We start from the raw sequence: 20,814 nt of genomic DNA on the forward strand, positions 1-20,814 counted from the left end.
TTTCCTCTTTCAATTTTATGATATTCTTCAAATACCAAACAAAACACTCTTAACAAGAGGAAAAGTAAAAAATTGTAAAGTTCATTTCCAAAAGTTTTAAATGGAAACAAAAAGAAATTTTCCAGATTTTCCTTTTTTTTTTTTTTTTTAAATTTCCCATGATAATCAGTATGGTCTAGACAATATAGAATTGTCCTCTTGAGGCAGGAGATCAAGGTTCAGATTTTTCTCTGACATGCCCTGGTTGTGTGACCTAAAGTTTATTAAGTTAGTTTCTTGGTAACCTCATGAAATTCTCTAAACTTTTAACATAAAGAAAGTACTGATCTGTAATGACAGATAAAAATCTTCAATAGCTACTCCCTGCACTGATGAAATCAATTTGCTGGAGGGAAAGTAGAAGAGGATAGGGATATTTTTCTCTACATTTGTAATATCCATAAACTGACTTTCTGGAGTCTAATCCTATATTAAACTGAAAACTAGGTTTTAGACTCTGGAAGAGTTATATATTCACTGAATCTCAGAATTGCAAGGACCCTAAAGGACCCTCAGAGACTATCTAGATTAGGTATCTTTTTTTTGTGTTGTGGACTCTTCTTTGGCAATCTAATAACAAAACAATTTTAGATGCAAAAAATAAAAGTATATAGAATTACAAAGGAAACATTATTTTGACAGAGTTATCAAAATATTAAAAATAACAAACTCTCAGACCTAAGGTTAAGAAATTTTGCTACATGGACCTCTCTCTATAACAGCCTCAGTAAATGCCCATCAAATGTTAGGAAACCTCTAGTGAGGGGGAGCCCAATAAGGGAGTATACCCTGTATTTTCTAGTTAGTTCTATTAGCAGTGTTTTTTTTTTTTTGTTTGTTTTTTTTGTTTTTTTGTTTTTTTTGCCAAAGCTTAAATCAGCTCACATAGGTGCTGTGCTCTTGGGCATATCACTTTAGCTTTCTAGTTCTAAAGTTAGGTTCCTATGAACTTCTGGACTTCCTCCAACTTCTCCTTGCTCTGTCTCGTGAGGCCAAACAGAAGAACCATCTTTCTTACACATGAATTCTCCTCAAATACTTATAGTTCTTATGTTTCCCATTACCCCCTTTTCCCTTTTTGATTATATATGGTTGAAATTTGTGAAAATAACTCTTTGTCAGAGGCAAAAATGTATTAAATGAGCTTTGAAGAAAGTGTTCCAAAATTGCTTCTGTTAAAAATTATAGTAGTCTCACAAAAGTTATTTTTCTCTTCTGTACCCAACATTCCTAATTCTCCTAATCAGTAGTATGGTATGTTATATATAATGTTCTATTTTCCCTGCCTCATTACAAATTCCCAAAATGATCAAATAAATGATCAAGGATAAGGGGAAACAGAGTAAAAGACAGTTATTTTAGGCTTAAAGATTGAATTAGGCCTATATTTGTGTCTTTGGAGCACAGGACACCTGTTTATCTGCCTGGCTATAAACCAATCAGGATCACTGAGGGTTAATTCATTAAGTGACTGATAAACACCATTACTGCTCCCCTTCCCTCCCCCCCCCCCAAGATATAGAGAAAGCCATTTACTTCCTCATATGCACAGACAATGAATTAAGTTCTGAAGCATAGCACCACAGAGAGAAGCACTTAGCAAAAGCTTTTTGATGATGCTGACAAGCTTAAATTAGAAACTAACTCGTTTAATTTTTCTCTCCCACCCCCTCACTATAGCTCTATGCTATGACTGGAACTTATCACTAGCTTAGTATCAGTTAACTCTCAGAATGGGCTACTTTTTTCCCTCTTCTACCCAAATCTGCCTTTGTTATAAAACCACGAGACTAAGGTCACCCCACTGTTCCCTTTAGTCTGAACCCTTACATCTTCATATATATTATTTTAAAATTCATATCCATTTTCTCCCTCTGTACTTATTTGATTGTAAAGGCCTTGATAAAAAGGCAGAGATTACATTTTCCAGTTCTCTATTTCCTCCAAGTTACTTCTTCTCCAAATTCCCTCCCCCCCCCCGCCCCCAGGGCTTAGTAACTTGCATACTACATAGATTCTGGGTATTTATTAGGATAGATATAGGGAATAGGCCTGTGATTTCACTGACACAGGGAACTCTGGCCAAATCAGCACCTTCTTGGCAACTTAGTCTTGCCTAGAACAGTGGTGTCAAATTCAAGTAGAGACAAGGACCACTAAACCCTACAAAAGAATCCTATTGGGTTGCACACTGACTTAGAAAACTATTCGTATTTATATATTTCTTTTTTCATTAATACATCAACATATTAAAATCATATAGGAATTATTTTAATGTGTTCAGGCCACACCTGGGAATGTTGTGGCTATGTGTTTGAAACCTCTGGTCTAGAGCACTGAAAGGTAAGTAACTTGAACAAAGTCACACTGCCAATTATTTATCAGAGAAGGAACTTGATGCTAGGCCTAAGGCCAGTCAGATCACTACTGCCTATGTTATAATGCTTGTCTCTTAGGTTCTCATTATCCACCTAAACAGTTGAGGGCTTTCCCATGTTCAAAATGTCTTTAGAATTACAATGCCTGAACATTAAATAAACAGGAGAGCAATGTATGTGATATATGTCCTTTTTTATTATTAAAAAGTATAAGTAATGGATCTGTTTCCTCAATATATCCCATATACAAAAATACTTCAGGCAGGAAATATAATGAAGGGTAAGAAAAGTAAGAGAACTTAGATATAGTTTTACTGCCTGATAGCATCAATAGGAATGGTCAGTGAGTGAATGGAGAGAGGGGGAGGGATTATAAAACCACAGCTACTATTTCTTCATTTTTTTTTTTTTGTTCCCTCCTCATGAAAAAAATCCCAAAATGTCAAATGTGCAGTCAATGCTAAGTTTTGAAAACACATGTTTTCCTCTCTTAAAGCTGATTCACACTCAGTGTGATTATGCCTGCAGGCCCTTTTCTCTGGAAGCAGTAAATTCCCTTCCTTTCATCTTGAGCACCAATGCCCTAATAAAGTATATATTCTGCATGTAGATATATGGTGATAACTTGGTTTGCAACAGCTTCAGGCCAAGCAGGCTAATGGATCCAGGTCCTTTTCTGCTTTCCTGGCCAAATCCAAGGTCCTGTCTTTAGAATGTCATCTGGATCTCTTCAGGGATTTTAGGGTGAGGAAACAGATTGGAAACAATGAGGAACATGCCTAATTTGTGCTAACACAACCATTTCAACTCACTGGAGTGGAGTAGGCCTTTATGGAAAAGACAGAAGTTTGGAGATCAGTTTTGAGGTTTCATTTGGAATACTTCTGCATCTACTGGGACAGACTTTGGAATGGCCACAATGTCCAGCTCTCTCAAAGCAAGTCTAAATCCCTAACAGAATATGACTTCCCTCCTCACAATATAGACTTCCCTATTATGTCTCAGCTTCCACCTTGGAAGATTCCTTCATCTTCCCACTCCTCCATTTTGAGTTGATGCCCAGATCTTCATGTCTCTACCAGCACACCCCCACGCTTCCTTTCAAGGACCTTATCATACTTTCAACTTATCCCTTACCTCACTTTTCATTTTTTATGTGCTGTTTTTCCTCACTGTAACCTAAGCTTCCTCAAACCAGGGACTTTCCTTTTGCTTTTATTTGTATTCTCAGTGGGTAGAATAGACTGGGGCAACATAGACATTTAATAATTATGCCTATTGACTTCCAAGACAAATATCCTAGCATAAAAAAGGTGAGAACGTAATTCAAGTGACAATAGGAATATAATCAGGACAAAGAGTCATCCTATAAGAGAGGGATTAGAATTGTTCTGCTTGGCACCAGGAGGAAGGGAAGCTTGGTTCTGGGAAAACTTCCTAACAATTTTTTTAAAGACATACTTGTGATTTCATTAATATGAGGAATGGCTGATGGAGAAAGCTACTCTACTAACAAATACCATAACCAGAATATGAAAAGAGTTTCGAGGATGGTGAGAGATTGAGATGCCTGGTCCAGACTCATGCAACACGTGGCAGGACCAGAGTAAGGGTTTCCTGACTCCAAGACAAGCTTTCTACTCTACTAACTTAACAAATGAAAACTCATTAAAAAGTAGGAGGCTATGACTCAAAGGCTGGGGGACGTTGGGAGGAGGGGGATACAGATGGGGAAGCTAACGGGCTACTTTCTGGAAACACTGCAGAGGAAATGTCCTGTTCATGGAAAGCTTGAACTAGATGGCCTCTGAAGTCCTCTTCAGCTCTAAGAGACTATACTGCCACACTTTAGGCATGCTCACATGGAATAGCACTGGATTAGACTGAAATTCAAGTTCAAGTTCTGAGTTAAGAGTTCCTGGTCTACAAGTTTCCTTTAATCCTCAGTTTCCTTATCTGTAAAGTGGGAATGCTACCATTTATACTACTTACCTCACAGGAGTTACTGTAAGAAATAGAAGAGAAAACGTATACATGATGCTTTACTAATTTACAAAGGAATATATATATTCATATATAATTTTTTAAAATATAAATTTATATGTACATGTTTAAAATTATATTATATATATATATACACACACAAATATAATGCTTAGTAGAGGGGAAAGAGTCAAAGGAGTCTGAAGGTCTAGGCTACGATCCTATCTCTTACACAAAATACTTGTGTAATTGTGATAATCACGTAGCTTCTCTGGCCTTTCATTTCCTCATCTGTAAATGAAGGAAATGAAATTACATGACTTCTGAGGTCCTTTTTAGGACCTCAGTATATGTAACATAGCTCTATGTAGATTTAAAAAAAAAATCACAGTGGTGGAACAAAATCCAGATACCACCTTCTCAAATGAAGACCCAAGCTCTAGTACAAGCTAGAAATTACTCGAATAATAACTAAGAAGAAATGTGATTTTTATAGGCTCAGATTTAGAGCTAGAAGGGACCTAAGAGGTCCTCTAGTATAACCACCTCATTTTATATATGAAGATCTTATGACCTTGACACTGGGCAAAGATCACACAATTAATAAATATCAGAGGTCAGGTTTGACTACACACCCTGATTCTGGGATTATTGTTCTGTCCACTATTTCAGTAGATGAAGCATGGGATGGAGAATAGAAAAGTTAGCCTTAGAAAGAAAAAAAAAAAAAAAACCTGGATTCAAGCTCCCTCCTAACCCTTATTAGCAGCTATGTAATTTTGGGCAAATTCCTTAACTCCTCAAAATCCCAGGCAGAGCAGGTGATCTGCACAAGAACTTTCCTCACTAGAAGGTTACTACATCAGTAAAATAATAGGAACAGGTCACAAAGAAAGAAAAAAAAAGAGCAAATATTTTTTTTCTTTTTTGGGGTTCCTGTAAGTACTTTTTCAGACACTTTTCTCCTCACAAATGATTTAATGGTTCCACATAATGGGACTTCAGATTTGTCATGACCATCTCTGAAAGGAAATCTACTCCATCATGGGACTCAGCAAGCTCCACTCATGACTTACCTCCTTGAGTTTGTCCACATCATCTTTCACTTTTTCATAGATGTCATGAGCCGCCCGCAGCCTTTTTTTCCATTCAGCTACAGTTTCAGGAGGAGGCTTATTTCTCTCCTCCGCAGCTGGCCGCCTTTCTTCATTCTGGTTGCCCAGGGTCAAAGGATCCAGAACAGACTTCAATTGTGACTCCAAACTGAGGTTCTTTGCTCGAAGCTCTTCTACTTCCTTCTGCAGGCTTTCTATTTCATCCTAGTGAAAGGGAAGAAAGAAGATTCATTCAGTCAAAACATTCCATTGGCTAAGTACATGGCAATTCTCAAAAGCCCCCAGACTCTGGGACAGAGAAAGAATTTTGACATTTCCCTGGCTATGAACATGTTCAACTGAACTGCTCAAAATCTAAATTGACAAATTATTATCTGAGTTGATTTTGTTACAACACATTTTGAATTTGTGATTTCAAATAAAAATTTCAATTCTTTGATCTTATATATAATATTGATAATCGATCTGTTATTCTGGTCTGAATTTACACTCAACCAACAGTGACATTGGCTTCTATGCTGTCCCTTGAACAGGACACTCTATTTCCAGACTCAGAACAAATATTGGCTGCACTATGTCTGAAACATTCTTCTTCATCATCTCACAGACAAGCAGCTTTTTCAGGATCCCTCTTAATACTAGTATCTTTTCTTTCTGTTGAGTATCTCCAGTTTAGTCTGTGCACAGCTTGCAGAGGCATAGCTGTTTTCATGTTATCTCCATTAAACTAAAGGCCCTTTGAGGGCAAGAATTGTCTGGGCTTTCTTTGTATTCCCAGTGCTTTGCACATTACCCAGCCCCAGCAAGTACAAGACTTTGCATTCAGCCCCTGAAGCACAAATTTAAACATAACACTCCCTTCACAAAAAGTTTCACTGACTCCTAGCTGCCTCAAGGACCAAATACAAACACCTCCCTTTGGCAATTAGAGTCCTTCATAATTTAGCATCAATCTAGTCTTACTCTCGGTTACTCCCACATCCTCCTATTTCTGTCCTCCTAGCCATCTTCTGGAGATGAGGTTCTGTTCCTCAGGCCTCCTTCTCTTGGTTTCTCTGACATCTCAGTCCCCATTCAAGACTCAGCTCAGGGAGCCTTCCCACATAAGACCTTTCCAAAAGTTTCCTCTCCATATGACTAAAATTATTTGTACATGGTTTACATTTATCTATCTTTGTACATGGCACAGACAGAAGTAAACTTCAGGGAAGGGATTGTTTTCACTTTTGTCTTTGTAGCTTGCCTAGCACTTAACACAATGCTGTCCATAGTAAATGCATAATCCAAGTGAATTATGTTTAAATTTAAAAAAAAGTCAGATCTCTAGCATGAAAATAACTTCTAATACAAAAGAAGAGTCTCAGAAAAAATGGAAACTCACTAATAAGGATTATATAGTCAAGTCTAATATTTTTGAAATTTTTGCTTCTAAAGCCTCTGTCTCCCACCCAGAAATAGAAGAAATCTTCTACCATACCTCTGAATTTTTACTTATGAAATGTGTTTAGAATAACTAACTTTTGTTGTATTCCCCCCCCCCCCCGAATGCCATTTTTAAATGAACAGCTCAGACATTCCAAGCATTCCAGACATTAAATGACCACCCTCTGAATTTAGCTCAGGGTGAATGATCCAAGATAATGCCAAACTAAAAGAATATCCAGAAAAAGAACTGATAATTTTTGAATATAGACTGAAACATGCTATTTTTCACCACCACCCCCACTCTTGCACATGTATAACACATCTGATTGTTCACTATCTTAGGGATAGAATTTGGAACTCAAACGCTAAAAAAAAAACAAAAACAAAAACTCCAAATTAAAAAAAAAAAAAGCTATAACATGTAAATGGAGAAAAAACAAAATATTTTAAATTAAAAAAAGAAAAACAGTCTAGAAACTAACACATGTTTTGCTCTCTATATAATTAAGTACTGTTATTATTCTTATTTCAACTATTATTCTTACTACACCTAAAAATACTTACTACAACTAAAAAATGACAAGCAAACAAAACTGGTTTCTTCTACTGCCATAATCCGAGTATTTTAACTTTCATTGTGAACTTTCTTCCATAATAGGTAGTAAAAAAAATTGGGAAGGGGGGGAATGATTAATATGGATAGATGATGAGAAATTCTTTTCTAAGAAGGAAAATCTAAGACTAGATTTTCTGCAATCAGTCAGAGTGATAACTATAAAAGAAATGTACAATTCCATTATGTGTGGTATTCTGTTCCATTTCAGACACTTTTATATCAGAATGCTGCTTCCATTTTTTGTAGCCTGCCTAGTTTTGTCTCTATGTCTTCAGATCCTAGGGTGATACCTGACCCAAAGCAGATACTTAAAGGAAACCTTGTGTTGAACTGGATTGAATTACCTCATATTCTCGATGGAGTAATTCAAGTCGAGTTTTCCGGAGATGTTTTCTGACAGTGTGGCTAAGCATAGGTTCACTTTCACTTGTTCCTCCTTAAAAAAAAAAAAAAAAAAAAAGTATTTTTTTTTAAAGTTTGAGAACTAACAAAAATGACAACAAAAAGCTGAATTTCAGTAATACATATCCCTCCCCTTTCTTAATGACCCTTAATAATAATAGTAGCAACTGAATTATATAAAACATTTTGAAATTTACAAAGCACTTTATATACATTCTCTCACTTAAGTTTCACAACCTCTGTGGAGCAATGAAATGAAAGCTGAATTTGAAATCAAAAGGATTGGAGTTCAAATCCCAAATCTATTATGTACCACCTTTCTGACCTCTGGCCCATCATTTAATATCTCTGAGCTTTAGTTCCTTATCTGAAAAATGAGAAAACTGGCTTAAATGATTACTAAAAGTACTTCCAGCTCTAAACCCAAGATCTTGTAATTATTATCTCCAATTTGTAGATGAAGAAATTAAGGCTCCAATATGTTGCTTACTAGCACCTAGTGTCAGATTTGAAAGTAAATCCAGACAGGTCTTCCTGATCCCAAGTCCAGCCCCTTAATCCATTAGGATCCATGCTACTGACCCCGGCATAAATCTGTCCTTTCCCCAGACCACAGGTTCTTCAGCTTTTAAGAACAAAATTTAGAACAAATAATAAATGGCTCCATCACTCTAAAAACACATGGGTGATTAATTATCTCAAGGACAGGGACTGGCCTTTTATTACACATCATATATGGTACATTCTTGAGCACTTATCAGATGTTAAATAAGAGTGAAGCCAATTAGCTACTCAAACTCACTTGACTATTGGTAATACGATTGAAAAGATTAATGTCTGCTTTCATGCAGAATGCTAACAAACCAATTAGAATGGATTAAGAGTCACTGAGTTAATTGTAAACCCAGAGTGACTTGTTACAAATACACTCAAAATAAATACTCTCTAAAAGATGTTGTTACCCTTGCTTCTGTTCTATTTTATCTTGCTATTTTCTACATCAGGGTAGAAAAAATAAAGACTTCTTTTATTTAAGGAAGTTTTATTTCATAGCCCCTTCCCTTCTTTAACCAAAGACCTATTAATACAAATTAAACATTCCTCTAAGATAAAAACCCATGGAGCTCAATAATTATATCTCTGTTTCTCTTGATTTAAATGCAATGTGTTTTGTTTTGTTTTTAACAATAGATGATTCCCATATGTTATCACGTTAATTGTGATTTCTTTATTTAAAAAAAACTTTCAATGGTTCCTTACTATCTAAAATATAATAAAGTCAAAGTTCTTTGGTCCACCATATAGAATACTTTCAGCATTTTAACTAAGATTTTCTCTAAAGAAAGTTATTTATTATTTCCTGAACTTTAATATTTTAATATTTGTTTATGTTTTCTTGCTGCAATAACCTATGCTATACTTCCACCCATTAAAAGCTCAAGGCAGCAGAGTGAATGGAGCACTGGATTTGGAGTCAAGACTAGTTCAAATTAAAATTCACACACTTAATAGCTGTGTGATACTATGCAAACCACTTCAATTCTGCTTGCCTTGGTATGCTCATCTGTAAAAAATGGGTATAAAGCAGTTACCTCTAGATTATGAAGATCAAATGAGATAATATTTGTAAAGCACCATGCAAATTGTAGATACAATGTAAATGCTAATTATTATTAAAATCTTAGCTAAGCTTTTAAGGCTCCAAATGCTATTTCCCCTATGAATATTTTGTGTACCCATCTATTAACCTGCTATAACTCTTTTTTAAGTCTTCCTTATCACATACAACTAGTTTTGTCTCTTTACTCCCAAACAAAGCAAAAATTCTCTGTAAGGAAGAGGCTTTTGTCTTAGAAACATTCTGCATTAAATGAGCTGATCTATATATCATGTCTTGTGCTTTGCAATCCTTCAAGTGTGTGTTTGTTCTCTCTCTCTCTCTCTCTCTTTCTCTCTCTCTCTCTCTCTCACACACACACACACACACACACACACACACACACACACACACACACACATATCAAATTTGGGAAAAGAAAGCTAAGTTCATAACCAGAAGAGCTGGGTTGAAGTTTCCTTGTGGACTGGCCATGTGACCCTGGAACAATCACTTATCTTTTCAATTCTCCAATACTGGTTGAGGGATTTTCTTCACCTGACACTTTCCTATACTATTAATGTCACACATCCAGTCCCTATCATCATCCACAGCACCTACCGTGTGTAAGGAATAATCAGTAATTTGATAGTGAACAAATGATCTATATTTCAGTATGACAACATCCAGAAAACACTGCTGCAATTTGCTCACATTAGTTTCCAGCCAAAATACTTATGACCAAAATGTAATCATACATGTGCACATTCACACATACGTGTATATATGCAAATATTTAGTGCCCTTACCAATAATCTCCTTGCAAGGATTTTCAGGGGTGATGGGGACACGGCAAGCTGGGCACTGGCTATTGTTCTTCAACCATACATCGATACAAATAGAACAGAATACATGATTGTTGGTGCATATGACAGGATGGCGGACCTTAAAAAAAAGTTACATTGCTTTAATTTCTCAATTCAGAAGTGTAATCACAATTCAAATTCCATGCATTCATTCAAATGCTTATTTGACTTTGAAATAGTTAAATGGCTTTTTTTTTTTTTTTTTGTCCAAGCAGAGGCAACATGTTGTCCAGGAAATCATAAAGAAATTGTTTCTACCGACCATGCATTCTTTATTTATATATGTGAAATTGACTGAAACCAACAGACATATACCCTGCAATCTCTGCCATATCAAAGTATGAAGAACTTTGTCTCTAACTAAAGTTATGGCCATTAAGGCCTGTGGCTCTTTGTTCACTGATACATAATAATTTATCTGAAACCATATTCTATTTAATAAAATTTGCTTTCAATTCTGATTTCCAATCATATGTTACAGAATTGATGTGTTAAACAATAAAACAATGCAAATTAAAAATCCAACTTTCTAATGTTTATATGAGCCAAGTGATACTATGACCCCAAATCATTAAATGCTTCCCTGAACTTAGAATGTCAGAAATCAAATTAAAAGGAAACAATTTTCTCTTCGACTGAGACATACTGGAAAGAGCTTATAGCCGAGTATCAATAGAATTCAAGTCAAACTTCTTCTACTATTTGATTTAGTGACCTCAGTGTCCATGGTTCTATTATCATGTCTATGCTGATAAGTCAAAGCTTGTACACCTCTAATATCTCTCCTAACCTCCTAAACTCACATCGTCAAATTAACTATTAAATATTCTAAACTAGATGCTTCATAGACATCAAATCAAATTGTCCAAAACTGAACTCAATATCTTTCCTCCCGAGGCCTCATCTTCCAAACTTCTACCACAATCTTCCCAGTCAGGCTCACAACTTCAAATCTTCATCAACTTTATCATCCCCAATTCCTTACCCTCATTCCCCATATCCAATCTATAGTAAAGCCCTACTGATTTTGCCTCAGCCCTTCTCTATAATACAGACTCTACTAGTACAAAGCTCCCATAATTTCACAACCCAAACTATTGAAATAGAGTTGGTTGGTCTTTCTGTCTCAAGTCTCTCTCAGCTCATTTATCTTCTACCAGGCTGTCAAATCAACATTCCCAAAGAAATTATCTGATTATGTCACCACCCCATTCAATTAACTCCAGTGGCTCCTCATTGCCTCTAGGATCAAATACAGAATCTTTTATTGGACATTCAGAGGCTTTTCTAACCTGCCTCTCCAATTATAATATTCTAACATCTCAGACTCCATCACATCCTCTTCAATCCAATGACACTGCCCTCCCTCTTCTTCAAATAGGGCACTTGTTTCCAAACTGCAGGTATTTTCACTGAATGCTCCCAAGCCTAGAACATTTTCTCTCCTCATCTCAACCTTCGAATTTCTCTGGTTTTCCTTCAAATCCCAGTTAAAATTCTATCTTTTATGTGATACTTTTCCTTTTCATCATTAAATGCTAGTGATTTTCTTTTTTACTTTTTGTCTTTGTTGTTGTTGTGACTTTCGATTTAGATTTTATGTAGTTTGTTTGGATAAAGTTGTTTGCATGCAATTTCTCCCATTAGCCTGTGAGATCCAGTAGAACAAAGATGGTCTTTTGCATTTCTTTATATTCCCAATGCATAAGAGGTACTTAATAAATGCTTACTGATTGTGCTGCTGATATCTCTGCTTCTTACTATCTGCATGGCTCTGGGCAAATACAAACCTCAATTTCAGTAAAGGGTAGGGAGATAATGAACTAGCTCTCTAAGGTCTCTTTATATTATTATAATGCATAGGAATAATAAAAACATAAACTCATAGGATTTGGAGTTAGAGCAGGAAGACATTTTAGAAATTGTCCAGTCCAATCTGCTAATTTTACAGTTGAGGAAATTCAGGTCCACAGCCAGAAAGTAACTTGTCCAAAGTCAGAGAAGTAACAGTAATCAACGAAGGAGGCTCTTTCTAGTAAATGACTTATCACTTGAACTCATTTATTCAGATAGGTGTAATGAATAAGTAAAGTAAAAGGGAGTCCTGTGATTTGCATGTTATGGGAAATGTTAGTCAAATCTGTATATCAGATACATTGAGGCTGAAGAGAAGATTTGGATAGTTTGTCATTTAAGAATTTGAAAAGCAGTCATGTGGAGAAGGGCCCAGAAGATCTGGTCTTTCTGATTGGCCTTTGACCCAAAGCTCCTTGTAGGTCAGTCTTTGTCTTTTCAATGCCTACCACAGTGCCCAACACAAAGAAAGTATTTATTAAATGCTCAATAAACTGAACTTCTCCAATATTTTTTATTATCTGCATATATGTACAGAGATAGATCTCCAAAATACGAAGCAAGCTCATGAAAATAAGTAAATACATGGAAAATTAGCAGAGGAAAAAAAGTGGAAAGAGAGAAAAAGGAAGCTATATGACTAGAGCCCAAGTTTTCTAGTCAAAGGCCTTTACTTTCTTCTTTTCCTTAACAGCTGGCACTTGGACCCATTTCCCTATCACAAGAGGAAAACCAGAAACATTCACTCACCCTCCCCTTGGCTATTTACCTATATTTTACAATAAAGTCACAAAACCACACATTGCTTTTCGCAGGTGAATACATTCACCCAACACATAGACTTTGGAGAGAAACAATTCAAAGACTGGAATGTGCCCCCCTTCAGTGCCATTCCCCTTTCCCCAGCTATTTAAAAAAAAGAAAGACCACTCTGATCTTCAAGTAACAATATCCAGGCCTGAGGAAAATGAGGTAAGAAAGGAAGCGTCTTCTTTCTAGGGCCTTCAAAGAGATAGTTTCATTTAAAGGGACATTCATCATAGGTTTGAGGGGTTTTTTTTTGGGGGGGAGGAGGAATTGCTTTGTTTGACTCCAAACTCGGTGCTCTGAAGGGGGGCCTTAGTATAAGGAAAGATAAGGAATTCCAGAGTCCTAGGGAGATGACATGACTAAAAAGTCCCTAATAGCAATGCTGGGATATGCACCCAGGTTCTCTGATTCCACATACTCTTTTCTACTGAATCTCATTGCCTCTACTAAGCACAGGCTTGAGGTAACTTCCTGGAAAGAATTCTTAGTCTGAAAGAGGATATATGCATGGCTCAATCAGTGATGAAGTCTAAGTCACACTATCAAATCAACAATCAACATAATATAGGTAAGAGACAGAAAAACTCTTATGATTGTGAAAGATTATTTACATATTTAACGGTAGAAGGAATGATGTACACCTACAGCTATTACTACCAGTAGTTATTAGGTTTAAGTTTTACATTTATTCTGCAAAAATGTACTCTAATCAAGAGTTTAAATATAGTTTAGGAGAGTAAATACTTGTGAATAAGAAGTACTAAAATTTCTGAAATAAATTAATCATCATTTTTTAATTTAAAAGTATCTTTCAATAATTTGGAAGTTTTGTAAACTTAAAAAAACCATAATCTCTCAAACAGATCAATGCCATTCTGAAGGAAATAAGCAATACTTTTCATTATCTGCATGGTGTCATCCATACTTCAGGATTTAAAATCTTACTGGCTGAACCCCAAATTTATTTCTTCAGTCCTAACTTCTTTTTTGAATTGCAGATGGGAATTTCCAATTTCCAATTGTTTATCTCTTCTTGGATGCTCCACAAGTATCTTATCGAAATATATCCATAACCCAAATTACTTTTACTTTCAAACCAGTTACTCTTTCTGACTTTCCTATCTCTTTGAATGGTGCCATCAATTTTTTCAATCACTTAGGATAATCTTGGATCTCTTCCCTGCAGAGATCTCCTGTTCCCATCTATTAATCCTGTGAAATCTGTCAAAGAGGTCTCTTTCTTTAAAATTGAGGCTCAATACATCACTTTTCCATTCCTTTACCAGCTTCTGGTCTGACCTCTCCACCCCTTTGCAGTATTCCTATCTAATCTCCAGAGTAGTACCGACTAATCCTCTTGATATACAGTTCTGATTATCTTTAGGGTAATCAGAGATAATGAAATTGGGACCAGGATTCATATCTTGACTCTGCTTCAGGTTCTTCATAGGTAAAAGGAGAGAGTTGATTAAAATGCAAAGAGGCCTACATTTTAAAGAATGGCCTATGGGAATTTGTTTTGCTAAAGAATTATTTTAAAAACATAATAATATTCAAGCTCTATTGCTTAAGGACTCAAATGTAGTCTGAACCAGACCCAATACAATAGGGCTTGTCACTGTTTTTCCCTCTAGAATCTATGACTCTTTTAAAATTTTCACTCAAGATTACCTAAGCTTTTTGGTTGTCATATTTATACTAAACCCATTATAATTCCAACACTTAAAAAATAATAATGATAGTGGCTGATATATTATCTTGTTGGAGCTTCACAATTGCAAGGTCACTGCTATTGCTATTACTATATCCACCTTTTAAGGAGGAAAGTAAGGCTGAGAGGGTCCTCACACACTAGTGTGCATCACACAGTCAGTATCTCGGATGGGATGTGAACTCTGATTTTCCAGACTCCAAATCTATCATTCCTATTAACTCTGCCAAGCTGCTTCTCTTTTTAGGCAAACTTCAATCTCTCTCTTCCCATCTTGTATTTATGAAGTCAACATTCTAAACCCAACTAAAAGACTTTACATTTATCTCTACTGAATATCAAATTATTAGCTTCAGTCCAATATTCTAGTTTGGCAAGATCTTTTTGGATACTGGATCAATCATCTGTGTTAGCCAGGCCTCCTTAACTGTATCCTGTTCAAATCTGACTAGGATGGCCTATATAGTTTTATCCAAAGCACTAAAAACAAATGTTAAACAATGAATGACCCAGCTCAGATGCTTAGGTCAACTCTACCAAAATCCACTTTTCTGGCTGACATAAAATCATTTACTATTGTTTGGGTCTACATGTTTAAACATTTCTGAAACTAACTATATAATTATCTAGCCCACATTTCCCATCTTGTTGATTATTTTCTCTTCCCATCAAACTAGATTATAATCAGTTTCACCTTTACCATCTCATCTGTTCATAACATACTTCTGTCATTCTTTATGCCTAAAATAGCCTTGCTAATGTGATGATTCTTTCAGCACTCAGCTAAAAATGCTACTTCTTTCATATAGATTCCCTATTTATCATTCCATCCAATGCAAATAGCTCTTTTCCAAAACTCTCAGCACTTTATACCTTTCCTGTAGTCTATCATGTGCTGTTGTTATGTGTATTTGTGCTGACTTCTGACACTGGGAAAATAACCATTTTATTGTTTATAACTAAATATTACATTTCAAGTTTTCCAAGAGACAAATGAAGAACTTTTCAGAAAGAAAAAAGGATGCAATATTTTCAAAATGAGTTATCTAGTTCCTAACATTTTATCTTCATGAATTTGCCTATTTTTCAAAATAAACTTCTAATACAGCTTGGATAATAAGAGTTGTTTTTTGTTTGGGGAGGGGAAAAAAATGGAACACAGTAGGGATCTTATCATCAAGACTTGAGGGCATATAATCCTCTATTGAGTGATATCAAGTAAATTACTTAAGTCTAGTTTCAGTTTCCCAATTTTACTCATTGTTTTACTAATTCTACTAATGTGATCTTCCCTCTCTCTCCCGATCCACTGTCAAACAAGGTAGCTTCTATCCCAGCTACTTAAAGCACATTATATTGCTTGACAAGAGAGCTGGCTTTGACATCAAGACTCAGATTCCAGCTCTCCTACTTATGACCTGTGCCACTGCAGGCAAGTCAGTTAGTTTCTTTGGTCTCAATTTCTCCATCTATAAAATGGATACAGAAGCACCTTCCTACCTAGACTATTTTGAGAATCAAGTAAAATAATGTAAAATGTTCAACAAGCCTTAAAATACATCAATAAATGTGCAATATTATCACAAAACTGGATTACCTCTGAGGGAAGTTCTAACTTCAAGATTCTATGCTTGGAAGACCCTGGATAGATGGACTGGCTGTTCTAATACACCCAGTAAATTTATCTTGCAGCAACTCTGAAGTGCAAGCTTTTAGTTTAAGTAGCTCCAGGCCCACATATTATTAACTATAAGCAATGACTGAAGAGGACTGCTTTTAGGTTTTTAAGCCATGCTGCCTTGGAAATCCAACTACCTTGTCATCTACTCAACCAATTTTTCTCTGGTTTCCTTCCAGTCCTAACTAAAATTCACATTTTCTACAAAAAGTCTTTCTTAATTCCTCTTAATTCTAGTGCTTTTCTTCTGTTATCTCCAATTTATTGTATACCCCCCCCCCATATTTGTTCATATTGTTTGTGGTCTCCATTAGACTATAAGCTATTTGAGAGCAGGGACTATAGTATAGGAGGCACTTACATGTCTTTCCTCAGAAAAGACAAAAGGAAAATGCCTATGACCAATGGTTGGCCTCGTTTTCACTTTGTAAACTGTATCTAATATACAATTATACTGCATGTAAAGGTTCTCAGCAAAATAACTGGGATTCTGAGTTCCCTAAAGATACAAAAGCTAATGTCTAGATTTCAGAAGTTAGATAACATTAACAGATTGGCTTCCACATAGGTGCTCCCTGCTTAACTGGCCTACAGCAAGGTTTTTCAGCATATCTATAAAATAGCCAAATGAGTAAAAATGATATAACATGATGCAAAATTACAGAAGCAGTATTTTGCATAGTTTCAGCCAAAATTGAATTTCCATTACAAGGAAATTGCATCATGACTACTTTTGCCACCTTTAAATGGCCTGGCAAGCCTTCCTCTTTAGTGTCAAAAGATTTAGATTTACTTCACATATAGCCATTCCAAGGTGATCCAGGCCAATCTGTTTTATCTCTACGTTATCTCACTTAATTTGGTGATTTTAAAGGAGGTTTATAATTTCTTTGGGGAGAAATTTTTTAAAATGAATAGAAAATTACCTGCCTTACTCTATGTAGTGCAGGGGATGGTTGTAAGAATCAAACGAGATAAAAAAAAAAAATTCACATTTTCCCTGAATTAAAGAATTAGAATTTTGAATTGGACAAATTAATCATGAATGATAACTGTCAACCCCAAAAGTTCGGACTTCCTAAACCTTTAAAAAAGGAAGTAGTGACTTCATAAACTCTCACAAAAGGAGAGTTTTCTCCAAACACTGATGTGTGGGAGAAGAACATCAAAAGCTGGGTGGACAGTGAGCTTGCAAGGCTTAACTTTGAAGATTGAATTGAAATTTCACTAAGGGGGGGTGGGGGGGAAGGGGAAGGAAGTGGTAGGTGGAATGTTATATAAAAAGACCAATACATCACCAACATGCACCGGTGTCTTGCACACAGTAAGCACTCAATTAATACATGGCTTAAATGGCTTTTAAAATTTTGACAGTGAGCTTGCATGATTTGTTTAAACTAGTTTTAAAATGCCTATATGGGATGGGCAGTGGAGGGCAAAAGATGTGTGAATCATTGACATGAATTGGTGCTTCGCATACAGTAAGCACTCACTCATTAAATATATGACTTGTGGCCTTTAAAAATTTGATAGTGATTTTGCATGGTCTCACTTACTAATTTAAACTGGAATTTCACAAAGTCTGTATTTGGAAGTGAGGAGTAGAGTCGAACAGATGTGCAAATCACTGACCTGAACTGGTATTTGGTATATATTAAGTCAATAAATATATGACTTAAACGACCTTTAAGAATTGACAGCGAGATTGGATGGTCTAACTTTGAAGTTTAAACTGTGGTTTCATATATTCTGTATTTGGATTTGAGAAATGGGGAAAAGATAGACTTGCAAATCACTGACATGGATTGATGTCTTGAACACAGTAAGCATTTTAATATGTGGCTTAAAGGGCATTTAAAAATCTTAAGGGGAGAGGCATGGAGGGATAAAGAAATATGAAAAGGAGGTGGCTGTTATATAAAAACAACAACAAAAAGCCATTTGCTTCTAACAGCTTTCTCTGCCTTGTTACAAAGGCATTTACTGCAGCTTTTACACCCTACAAGTTTAGAGCAGAGATAACATCCTTTGCATTTTAGAGGTTTGTGATTGTGTACACAATTTAAGGGGCTTATTTTATTTATTCCAGGCAGATAAGTTTGAACCAAAAGCCATCCTTAATTGTTAGAGACTGAGACGGGGACAGATAAAGAGAGAAATGAAAGGAAAAAAACCAAGTTAAAAACCAATGCCTCCAGCCCTGGGGAAAAAAGGCCGAGAGGGGAAGTCAACTGACCATTGTTATCTAGTGCACCCGGACGCTAATTAGCATTTTAATTAGCCAGAGCTCCAATCCCGTCTGGGTGCGCGCGCCCACCCTGGAGATTTGCCCGGGGGTGGGGGAGGGGAGAAAGTCCACATTTTGCAGCCTCCCCCCACCCCCTCCTCCCGCGCACTCGGTAGCTCCCACAAGCTTTCGCCCACGCGAACCGGGCCCGGGAAAGATGCAGACCACGCTGACGGTTCCCTAGCTCTATCAGCGTCCGCAATCCCCCATACTGCAGAGCCCCCACAGAGTTCCCTCTCTGCCTCCCCCAAACATACGCTACCACCCTCTTATTCTTTTTCACACCTCCAAAACACCCCCTTACGGAAAATCCGCAGCTGTGAGAAGCACGGGCTCGGCTCCCCATTTACCCCCCAACTCCACTGCTCTACGCGACAATCTCGGCCGGTGCCGGTAGGTTTCCCCGCCTCAGCGCCTCCGCGGGCCGCACAACCTCCGTTCCATTACCTTCCCCAAGCAAATGTGGCACGTGATGGGCAGCGTGAGAGACAATGTAACGTTCTGAACGTTCTGAGCCATGGTCGCGTTCAGAATCCCGCCAACACGGAAGTCCCACCGCCCGCGGCAAGCCGCGAGCTCGGGCCGCAGCGGCTCCGGAGCGCTGGAAGGTTCGGGCTACGGCGGCTCTTCGGGGCCAATGCCTTCGCCAAGCAAGGAACCGAAAACGCGCTTTTGAAATGTGTAGCTGGTGGGAGGGGGGAAAGGGAGATGAGAGAGGAGAGGGAGATGGAGTTTCCCGCCTACCCTTCCCCCACCCCGGGAAAATGTTAAAGATCCTAGAGAATGGGGGGGAGGAGACTAAAGTAGTAGGGACTGCGGGGGAGATACCACAAGCTTAGAGGGAAAGATTGAAAGGGAGAAAAGTAAAAGGAGAGAAAGTAAGTAAAGGGATTTTAATCGCCTAAAAAGAAACTAAAGCATCCTTTCTCTCAAGAGCCTAACACTCGAGGGCAATCAAAATGTGGTGAGAAAACACAACTTATTTTAATGTGCATAAAGCCTTTTCGCGTGCCTGCGCCCCTGCATTCTTTAGGAGTACTTGGCATACAGTAGGCGCTTAATAAGTGTTTGTTGCATTGATTTGAAGTGGAGCAAGAGGGGAAAGAATGGGAAAATGCTTTTCCCCCAGAGCTGAAGCAATAAACACCTTTGCTTCCACAACAATCTAGAGAGTTCTTCCAAGAGTAATTCTTAGAAGATCAGGCTCCTTGTATACCTAAATTACTACTTGGATTAGTCAAAGTCCAGAAACTCTCATCTGGAATCTAAAAAGTTCTTCCAACAGTGGTTCCTTGGAGATCAGTCGTTTTTTGTTTTGTTTTTTCCTTTTTGTTTCTATTTTTCTATCTGTTCTCATGGCTCCAGCATACTACCTGTAGTGTCCAGAATCTAAGGGCTATGGGTTGTGCCATCAGCATACACACAAAAGTGTGAAAAGACAATTAGTAGTGGGTGAGAAGTCAGGGTGCAAAAACCTCTGGTGCTTTGAGCTGTTTACGAGATCATCTGTGAACTCATGTTTTTATTCCAATGCCCATCTGAAAGAAATGCTACAGATTGTTAGATCGATCCAATAAATGTCAATCAGAACTTTAATGACTTCAAATGCTAATATAAAACACCTAGTTTCCAGGAAGACCTCAAATATAGCCTCCAATATGTACTTGCTCTATGACCCCGGCCAAGCCATTTAATCTCTGTCTCAGCTTCCTCATCTGTAAAATCAGGGGAAGGGGTAATAAGAACATCTACCTTCCAAGTTGTTTGGAGGATCTAATGAGATGTATAAGTTTTGCAAACCTTAAAGTAGAATGAGCATGATTGTAATTAAGTGACAAGAGTGGATCTTGAATGCTGCTTCTGGATTCAGATGAATGGTTCTTTTTGGGGTAGTGGTAAGATTGAAACTTGTGATTTTACAGGTAGAGGGAATACCCTCTGAGATAATATCTACTATCAGAAAAAACTACCAATTGCTTTGTAATTTAGAGAGTCTTTTTAGAGACTTGCTGGGGCCATGAAATAAAGTGATTTTCCTGGGATCTGAGTCCCC

At 37.1% G+C, this 20,814-nt stretch overlaps 1 protein-coding gene across 3 annotated transcripts in view; it reads right to left on the minus strand.

Annotated features, from left to right (window-relative positions):
* OBI1 (ORC ubiquitin ligase 1) overlaps positions 1-19,375 on the minus strand; it is a 41,472-nt gene extending 22,097 nt beyond the window's left edge. Inside the window, exons 1-4 of one of the 3 annotated variants that reach the window (XM_051983960.1) lie at positions 19,209-19,375; positions 10,365-10,500; positions 7,901-7,992; positions 5,477-5,719 (exon numbers count right to left, since the gene is read on the minus strand). In XM_051983960.1, the coding sequence (XP_051839920.1) occupies positions 5,477-5,719; positions 7,901-7,992; positions 10,365-10,500; positions 19,209-19,280 (543 nt within the window). In that variant the 5' untranslated portion in view covers positions 19,281-19,375. The other 2 variants (XM_051983962.1, XM_051983963.1) reach the window with 2 other exon arrangements.
* Positions 19,376-20,814: the final 1,439 nt, after the last annotated feature.

This window comes from Antechinus flavipes, chromosome 3 (assembly GCF_016432865.1).
Source record: "Antechinus flavipes isolate AdamAnt ecotype Samford, QLD, Australia chromosome 3, AdamAnt_v2, whole genome shotgun sequence".
In the NCBI taxonomy this organism is placed as follows: domain Eukaryota; kingdom Metazoa; phylum Chordata; class Mammalia; order Dasyuromorphia; family Dasyuridae; genus Antechinus; species Antechinus flavipes.